Source organism: Actinia tenebrosa, unplaced genomic scaffold, assembly GCF_029948245.1.
Source record: "Actinia tenebrosa isolate PJP-AT-01 unplaced genomic scaffold, QUT_ActTen_1.0 PGA_scaffold9__36_contigs__length_13948895, whole genome shotgun sequence".
Taxonomy (NCBI): domain Eukaryota; kingdom Metazoa; phylum Cnidaria; class Anthozoa; order Actiniaria; family Actiniidae; genus Actinia; species Actinia tenebrosa.
Window position 1 is genome coordinate 7522059 of NW_028292586.1, and position 9612 is coordinate 7531670.

Below are 9612 nucleotides of genomic sequence, written 5' to 3' on the forward strand. Positions count from 1 at the left end.
ATAAATTCAGCGGTAAACCACATTGCGAAACAGAGTCGGTGTTTCGGTGTTAGGTCGATAAGTTTCGGTGAGACTCGGGCAATATTCGGACAAGACAGACGAGCTGCACTCAAAGCCGTCATGTTGGAACAAGCTGTTGGAACAGGAAGATGTTGATCGGATTATCTTGAAAAAATAAATATAAAGGTAAATGAAAGATCTGTTGACTCTATTATACACAGTGTTTATAGAACTAGTAGCCTTTATTAAAAATAATATTTTTTTAAGCGGGAAAAACTTTATCAGCTAGTTATGAGCTATTTATTAAATATTTATAGGACTCGCTGTTTCGTTCAAGCAAGAAAGCTTATAGTTTTACCGTGCATAGCTCGAGCCTTGAACTAAGTTTGAGTTATGTTCATAAATAACTGTTATTATCGTTAAATCACGGCTTTGGGTATAAGGACGAACCACCGCAAGGCTGAACATTCAACGAAATTATTAAATAATAGAGCTTTGATTGATGAAATGTTTTCTTCACTGAGGCATGTTGTTTATATTCTGAGTGCACAGTATTTCACTTTAGTTCTGCTAGTGATTGAGTACACATGTGCAACCGTTTTCTTCAGAGCTGGAATGCATTGTTTCATTCTTACTTTCCACTTTCATGGGGGGGATGGGGGTAGTTGGTAAAAACAGGGGGTGGACCACACAAATTTGAACTACTGAAAAGGGGTATGGCTGTCTGACTGAGGGGGTCATCATTTTTTCAACCTTGTCTTATGATGCACCCGCGAAAAAAGAGCTCCTCAAATCCAGTTTTACATCACCACCCCAACTTTACTGTATAACCAGTCCCTGATCGTGCTGCTTGGGCTTCCTGTGGTTAGATGGCAGAACAATAAAATCCCGTTGCTCTTGGGAATTTATTCTTTCTCATGTGAAACGATTGTATTGTTCCTGCCATCTATAACATGGTATCGTCTCATCTCTATTTCATATTGTCTCATCTCCATTTCAGTAAAATTGAATAATGTTCCTGACATTTTATTTTTTTCCAGCCTTGATCACTATCTAAGGAAATATTCAATATATGAGAACTGAATTCTTCTGACTGCAAGATTTTCCCAGCATGGATGTATCGGACATCCACCTTCATGGGGATGCTAATAACTGTGATTTAAGAAATACCTATGATATCCAGTTATGTGTTCTAGCTTCTATCTGCATAGTCATAGGTTTTATCATGTGTTTCTTTGGTATGTGGCACAGGAAAAAAACCCAGATTCCCAAATTGGGAATTTGTTGGGAATTTCCTTGAATTCCCAACAAATTCCCATCCAATTCCCTGAGAGAACAAAATTGGGAATGTGGCACTGATTCCCAATGTTAGTTTGTAGGGAATTTTGTTTTTCTATTGGGTATTAGAAGGAAATTCCCAACAATAAATCCCAACGTTGGTGTTCAAATTTGGAATTCAAGGAAATTCCCAACAGTTCCCAATTTGGGAATCCGTTTTTTTTCCTTTTTCATAGTTATCCATGATTAAACTCTATCAATTATGATTTATTGTATAGTGTATGTAAATATGTAGATCTTGCATAGTTTGGGTAAAAACATGGCAGTGTCACATGGCACACAAAATAATTTCCATATCTGAGATGGAACAGAAAAGTCAGGGAAGTTTTATTTGGGGGGGGGGGGTGGGGGGGAGAGGGGGCTAACTGCTATAAGGATGAAGATGTTTCAATTTTCTATTCGCATATAAAATGCTTAAAATTATAAAGTAATTATTGGAATTAACAGTGGCTGCACAGAGTGTGTATTTGCAAAATGATAAATAAACTATGCCTTTATCAACATTGCAGTTAGACACTGCATTGCAGTCTAGTTTTGTCCCTCACTAAAATTATTCTACTTCAATGGCCACTTTGTCATGAGTAATCTATCTGGACAAGATTCCGGCTTTGCTTCTTTCTTTTGATATATCTCTCACCAACTACACATTTCTTTTTATACAACATATTTGCATATTTAGCATATAATTACATAGTCCCGTGGAAGACGCAGAAGAGTAACACAATGAATACATAAATAACAATCAATATTCTTTCACCAAACTGCTAAATATATTCATGACACACTTCAAAGTAATTCTTTCATGATTTTCTGAAACATATTTACTTCTTTTTGCATTCACTTCTCAGGATACAAACTGTTCAAGTTCGTTTTGTTTTGTACTGGTTTTCTGATTGGATTTTTCATTGCCTACACTCTATGTGCCCTGTACATCACAGAACTTTCTGGCACAATGCGTGATCACAAGGAGCAGGTAATAAAAATAATAAGATCAAATCTGACGTGTTTGATTGGTTGAGATTGTGTGCATTATGGCAGTACACTGCAGGTGTGCATTTTCTTGTTGACTTTTCAAGAATTACTCTTCTTCCAAAAATTCTGCATTTTAAGCACTTTATTGCCAAGAAGTTTTGGTTTAAAAACTTAAAAAACAGTAAATAATGTCATTTACTCAATATTTAGCTGCTACAATAATTGATTATGAAACATTATTAAAACATGTTTCTAGTCAACTATAGGGGCCATATAGATAAGTTTAACCAAGTTTCAAGTCATTTCCAATTTTCATCTTAGTGCATGCATGCTTTAATAATAATTGAGGTATTTTAATAATTTTATTAGGTTTTCCTGGGGATAGCAGCTGCTACTGGTCTCATCTTCGGAGTTATTGCTCTGTGTGTTTTCTATGTTGGTCTCTTTATCCTTGGTACGTTTCTAGTTATTTAACACAAGATTTAGTTATAAGTCGAAATAGTGCAAATAATAACTAGTCAGCTGTGACTAGGTCTTATAAAATATACAGCAATTTTGGTTTTGTGTAGTAAAATTAAATTTTTTGCTGTCAAATGTGTGATGCCTTTTCTCACTAAAATTCTTGAGAATGAGTAAACAAAAAAAACCCGAGAATGAGTAAACAGTATAAAAAGAAATAAAACATAATATATAAAAATCAAAGTACTTCTTCAATATTGGTGAAAGCACTCTTAAATATTAGGTTCCATGCTCATCTTTACTTGTAAAATTGATATATGTTTCTTTATTAGTTAATAAAGACGTTAGTATCATTATTTAAGCATTGTCATATTCACCATTATGACCATCATTGTGATCAAACTGCATCATACGTTAAGGTATCAGTAAATGGTCAACACCTTAAAGGCCTATTTACACGGCACGATTTGCCGCGCGCGACTTGACGTATACGGCAAAATCAGCTCAAAATCGGGTCGTGTAAATGGCCTACGACAGACGTACGCGGCCTCAAGACTTGTCGTAGCATTTTAAACTTTGGCTTAAAACCCTACGACATGCCGTAGGTAAAATGATGTAAATATGACGATTTTGACCGAGATTGGGACTGGAACTAGTTGATTCCAAAACAAAATGGCGGATTTCCATGAAAACGTCTTTACTGGTAATTAAACACGAAGTGCAAAAATTCTGAATGTTCTCATCGAATAACAAGGTAGACATGATCATTTACTGCACTTCTCAACTGTGTATGGTGGCATTTTACAAAAAGAAACATTTGCTGTAATGACGAGTAAATTGCTCGCGTTTTTTTTGTGCCGCGTGCGACAAGTTGTGCTCGTGTAAATGGTACCAAAATTTGCCGTATACGTCAAGTCGTGCGGCAAATCGTGCCGTGTAAATAGGCCTTATAAATACTATACAAAATATCGTGACAAAACAGGAAACCGCCATGCTGGAGGAATAGCACTATGTATAAACAATAGAATCAGCAAGGGCGTTTCCTATATACATTATTATTCTTACAGATCATATTCATTTTGCAGGAGCAACCATGGGTTGGTTTGTTGGTATGGCTTTCCTACCAGTTCTACATGAACATTCATCTTACTTGGCTGACAACAACTGGATGCCGCTGGCTATATTGATGGGATGCGCGATTGTCGGTGGTTTGTTAATAATCTGCATGCAAAAGGTAATGATGAGATTTACATAACCATAATGATAGTGATTAAGGATAACTCTATAGTTTTTGTGTTGGCTAGATGTTGACCCCAGTCCTGCTTTCCTGTAATATCCTTGTGTACTGGAATTGTCAGGGAAATTCTATTCCATTTTGAATTTTCAATATCATGCAAATTCTTTTAGCCAGTTGATATGATATTTAGTAGTTCATTTTTGAGGAGTGAGGAAAACCGGAAAACCCAGAGAAAAACCCCCAAAGCACAGGAGGACACCAACAAACAACTCTACTCACATACTACATTGAGATCGGCAGGACTCGAACTTGGGCCGCATTGGTGAGAGGCCCGTGCTACCCTGATGCTTATCATCATGTTTAAAATTATACATCCTGCTGAAAATTATAAACTTTAATGAGAGAATTACAAATAAAGATGACTGACTTTTTGTTATCATTTTTTCCAGGTTATAATTATTATTGCCACATCTTTTATTGGTGCAGCGTGTTTGACCAATGCTGTTGACTATTACGTGGAGAATAGCGTCACCCTTTATTACTCTATCAAGGTTTTGCATGGTAAGACTTTCGTTCTACCATTCATTCCATTCTATACCAGGACTTTCAGAATGTTTTGGAGTAGGTGGTTATAAATCTGAAGTAGCAGGCTGTGATCTGATACAAGTAAAAGAAGATATTTTATAGAAAAGAAATAGTAGCTGGTAGTAGCTGGTGGTTATGACTTTGAAGCTGGTGGCCAGCATATTCTGAAAGAGCAATGGCAAGTTTTTGAGACCTTTTTGTTGTATTACATTCAAGAGTAGACTTCATTTGTTATCTACCTCAAAGGCATGAAAATGTAAATTCCAACCAAGGGTATTCAATGTATTCATAATCAATTGAATGTTGTTGGGATTTCTTTCAAATACACAAATTTCCCTCAGCTCAGCAAATTGTACATTCCCATTTTGATTACTACCAATGCAAACAATGCAGCCTTCTTTGTATGTCATTCCATTTATAGTTACCTATTTAGCTCTAGAAAAAATAAACAATATTGAAACAAAAAAGAAAATTGGTGGAGCTGGCTTATTCTGAGGCCCTGGCTTATACTTGAGTCAGACTTGTTTTCCCAGGGGGGTACTCTTGCCCGTTTAGGGTAGGGATGTGCCTCTATGCCCACTGAAACCTGACCCTGTTCCAGAGTAAAATGGCTGAAATTCATACCCTGTTGCAGAGCAATATCACTGAAAATCATACCCTGTTCCGGTATTGCGAAAATGGATACCCTGTTCCAGAGAGGAGAGAGTGTGATTTTATATACCCTGTCCCAGAGCGAGCGCAATTTTATATATTTTGTTCCAGAGTAGAATCGCTGAAAACCATACCCTGTTTGGCGGCACATACCCGTATAGCAAATATAGGGGAGTACCCCTCCCCCCCCCCCCCCGGGCTTGTTTTCACTGTAAAGTAAGGACTTCTTATGCTTGAATTTTGCTTATTCTTACTTATGCTTGAAATAGCATAATTATAGGTTATTTTTTATTGTAACAATAGGACACATCAATTCTTCAATGATTCCAAAATGCTGGTACACCTGGACAGTGTTTTCATTTCTTCCAATCCTGTTCGTGGCTGGTATGGCCTTGCAGTTTGGTAAGACTTCAAAAGGTCAAGATCACAAAAGAGGTGAGGTAAACTAATATAGCCAGCAAATCTGAAATAGAGACGTAGTAATGATGTCACTGCAGAAGTGTCATGAAGCCTGTGAAAATTGACCAGCGAAAAATAAAAACTTGTCTACTATTGCAATAAATTTTTTTAATTTATTTGTTATCGTGTTAACTACTGATATCAGCAAATGCTTTTTTTTCATTTTGTGGCCTGGAAATCCATAATTTCAAGAGGTAAAGCGACACCTCACGTTAGCAACATTTCTCGATTCTGATTGGCTATAAAATTTCTCAGATCAGCTGGAGGGTGCATAGAAAAAATAATTATGTCTTTTATCAGCCCAGAGGTTGTTTTGGGGGTTTATCTGTCGAGAGTTCACTGCCATGCCCTGACCTAGATCAGCCCAGAGGTTGTTTCATGGTGAGTTAGCCATGCCCTCACTTAGATCAGCCCAGAGGTTGTTTCACTGTGAGTTAGCCATGCCCTGAGTTAGATCAGCCCAGAGGTTGTTTCAGGGGTTAAATGTATCTGTGAGTTAGCTGTGCCCTGACTTTGATCAGCCCAGAGGTTGTTTTAGGGTTTGATTAAGGCAATTAGGCTTTAGCTTTTTTCCTCAAATCTTATTTCAGCTTACAATGGCCGTCCTATACTAATTTCGCCTCCTCTGAATATTGACGGCACAATGATGAGTGAATTTGCATCTGACAATCAGGTGAGTTTATCTTTTTTTTTTACAGCAGATTCTTTTATGACTTTTAATCTTATTATTTAACACCACTGTCTTTATCGTTCCAGCCTCTGATATAAAGGTCATGTTATTACTATCAAACATGCACTTGACCAAACCGAACAAGACTACAAGTCAGTGATGATGATTGATAAAAGGTTTAACAAGATCAATTTAAATTCATTAATTCCAGTCACAACGCATATCTATAAATACTGAAATTACTTCTAGCTTGTAGACTAGTTATACAGACTAGAATGGTTTTGAGTAGCATATGGCTCTCTTATTGTTTCTGTATACAAGGTGTATACAAGAAAACATGTTGCTGTTGCTTTTTATTTTTATATGACATTGTATTGCAATATTATATCAGTTCACATTGGAGCCTAATGGGCCAACACCATTTAGACATGCACAAGAGAACCAACTAAAAAGTAGAATGGTAACAATGCATCAAACTTTGGCTAGTGGAGCCAATCAGAAACCTAGACTACACGAGAATTGTAATTTGACCCTGATGTTATGTGTAAACAACTAGATAGGCTGTTGTTTTTTGCTGCTTTCTGATTGGCTCCACTATCCAAAGTCGGAATGTATTGTTTTCATTCTTCAATTTGATTGGTTCTTGCTGTCTAAGTGGCCCCAGTTATTTATAGTAGTCAAAACTGTAGACTGGGTATATTTGGCGTAAGTATAAGAATGAGACTAAGATTATTAAAATATTAGGGACCGGTCATTAATTATGGGAGGGGGGGGGGGGGGGGGGCAGTGGATGAGAAAAAGGTGGCATCCTGAAAAAAAATGAAAGCCAAATGGCGGTGACATGAAGCTAACCTGAATGAAATTAGGGGGAATTGTGAAGTTTTATATTGGAGAATTTCACTATATTTGGGGGGTGTCCTGAAAAATGTTTTTCTTTCCCTGAAAAAAAGTGCATTTCTGGGGAATTTATCATCCACCCCCCCTCCCCCCACATTCTCCTGTGTTAATGACCTGTCCCTTAAGACTAAACCCACCCGGACAATCACATATCACAACAAATAATTATTGAATATTTAAAATCAGCATTTATATGATTAGGTGCTTGGTGATAGCTACTGGACCACACCCTACATTGCAGCCCCATGGGAATAGGAAAGAGAGTGGGCAGGGAATCAAGGAAATCAAGGGTGGTGTGTTGGTATCACAACTACCTATCTTTCTTGGGCTCCTGGACTATTCATCACATGTAAATAGAAATATTCCAAAATTGCAGTCAGGATTCATGATTTATTATGATTCAAAGTCGTCTCTGACTTCTAGTAAAATTTACAAAATTTAATCAATTTACAGCTTTAAATCATAATGAAACGTGAGTAGAGTTTGTTAGGTTTCTTCCTTGATTTGAGGATTTTTCTCCATCTGCTAAACCTAACGAGGGAAATTCGAATTTAATCCGTGAATCAGCTCAGAGGTTATTTCAGGGTTTGATCTGTGAGTCGGACATGTACTGGTTTTGTTCAGCCCAGAGTTTGTTTCAGGGTTCGAAAGAAAAAATTGACGGAGAAGGGAGGGGAGGGGAGGGTTATCCTCTTGGGTCACTTGGTTACTTAGTTCCCCCCTTTGAATGATATTCTACTATTGAAAGGAGGCTGGCACATCTGACTTTTTTAGATCTATAGAAAAGTTTCACGACAGCCATATTGGGTATGGCCCCCTACAGAAGAATCACCTATGGAAAGAGGGCGTAAAGTGCGCTGCGCCGGCTTTCCAAGATATATCCTTCGCCACCACAGTAGTCTATTATCACCGCATTTTATTTAATATTGTACCTCTTGGAGGAGGAGGATCCATCTAAAAGTATTACGGGGAGGTGTTCGTCAGTTTTTTTTCAAAAGTCCATCGAGCTCTTGGGCTGCACAAAAATATTAAAAGCGCTGTGCATGGGTTTTCTTCTTTTACACACTAAACAATACCAAAGTAATAGTGAAATTCTAGATTTCATCTTAAAGATAACCATGAAAGATAACAAATCGCTAATTTTGAGCCCTTTTACTGCCGCCAGTCAATAACATAAAAGGTACCGACGGATTATTTTTGATTGACGGCAGTGAAAAAACTAGTTTCAGCGTGCAGCTTGCAACTAATGAGTTCGTAGAATATCGAAAACCGCAGTAAACGTAGTAAACGTATTAATGTAGTAACATGTGGATATCGGGGAAATATTGTAGTTATGGATACATTTGATGTGGAAGAAAGGGTTAAAAACACTTTCTCAATTAATACAAAATAGCATTTCATTTTTATCTTACCATATAGAACACAAATTTAGAAGAAAAGCTTCAAAAGCATAGCAAAGTATACCTTGGTTATCAGTTGTTTACTTTTTTCTTGTCTTTTTTCTTTGTTCCCTTAATCATAAAATTACTCGCTCGTAGGCTCCTCTCGGAAGCTTTTTAAAAAATAAAGAAACAAAGTAAATCTTTGGGACTAGGATAATCAAAGTATAAATATTTAATAAAACATTTTGATTGAAAATAATGCTTGTTGAAGCCTGTTGTGTTTTACTCTCGTAGGGACTAATCCAAAGGTGGTGTAATGGGGAGTGCGCTAGCCACTCAGTATTAGTAAGCCACCCCCCGGCCCTTTTACTCACTTTCCTGTTAAAGCCTTTGTAATATTCACCCCTCTACAAAAATTCATGGAACCGAAACTGCTCTCAATTTATATGTTTTACTCCCGTTATACGATGAATTTTTGTTTGTAAAATTTATATGTTGAAACGTTATTTGAAGACTAGCTCGCGTCAATTTCGTCAGACAAAAAAGTTTGGTCAAAAGCGTTGAAAACTCACATCTACATTTGAAATCCTTTTCCGGGCAAAAGTTAGTTCTTGTCTACCTAATTGGGTGCTTGCTTGCTTCTTCTTCTGCTTCGTCTTTCTTTTAATTTAACATTAGCCTGCATAGCAACCCGGTGGGGGAGGGGGTTGTTAAGTGAGGTCCATCCTACTTGGGCCGCTATGTCACTGATCCTGATGAGCAGATTGATTAATGATTCATGCATAATTGTTTGTTGTTTTCGTGTGGTAGTTTTATTTCTAATTTTGCAGCAGAATATTGAGCTCTTTATCCAACAATACCCGATACCACAGTCCATATTCAGTTTTATGCACGCATATTGTCTTGAATATTAAGACGACCTTTTTGAAAAAATCGAAAAATGAGCGGTAATCTTAATTAAA

At 37.1% G+C, this 9612-nt stretch overlaps 1 protein-coding gene and 1 long non-coding RNA gene across 2 annotated transcripts; one reads left to right on the forward strand and one right to left on the reverse strand.

Moving 5' to 3' along the window:
• The first annotated feature begins 102 nt into the window (after window positions 1-102).
• Window positions 103-7132, forward strand: LOC148904673 (transmembrane protein 198-like). The gene is made up of 9 exons (XM_089025058.1): window positions 103-186; window positions 1041-1238; window positions 2187-2311; window positions 2680-2764; window positions 3855-4003; window positions 4456-4567; window positions 5546-5677; window positions 6292-6374; window positions 6458-7132. The coding sequence occupies exons 2-9, from the start codon at window positions 1112-1114 to the stop codon at window positions 6467-6469; spliced, it is 825 nt and encodes a 274-aa protein (XP_088881184.1). The 5' UTR covers window positions 103-186; window positions 1041-1111; the 3' UTR covers window positions 6470-7132.
• A 506-nt stretch (window positions 7133-7638) lies between these two features.
• Window positions 7639-9349, reverse strand: LOC116307010 (uncharacterized). Its single transcript, XR_016118861.1, has 3 exons — window positions 9223-9349; window positions 8733-8820; window positions 7639-7799 (listed from the first exon to the last, which is right to left on the reverse strand). It is a non-coding gene; the product is annotated as an uncharacterized LOC116307010 (long non-coding RNA).
• Window positions 9350-9612: the final 263 nt, after the last annotated feature.

What these genes read in the sequence shown, in the direction of transcription:
- LOC148904673 (XM_089025058.1), top strand. Translation starts at nt 1,112, where the DNA reads ATGGATGTATCGGACATCCACCTTCATGGGGATGCTAATAACTGTGAT. An exon ending in TTTTATCATGTGTTTCTTTG is followed by an intron (nt 1,239 to 2,186) that starts GTATGTGGCACA and finishes TTCACTTCTCAG; the next exon opens with GATACAAACTGTTCAAGTTC. An exon ending in TGCGTGATCACAAGGAGCAG is followed by an intron (nt 2,312 to 2,679) that starts GTAATAAAAATA and finishes TAATTTTATTAG; the next exon opens with GTTTTCCTGGGGATAGCAGC.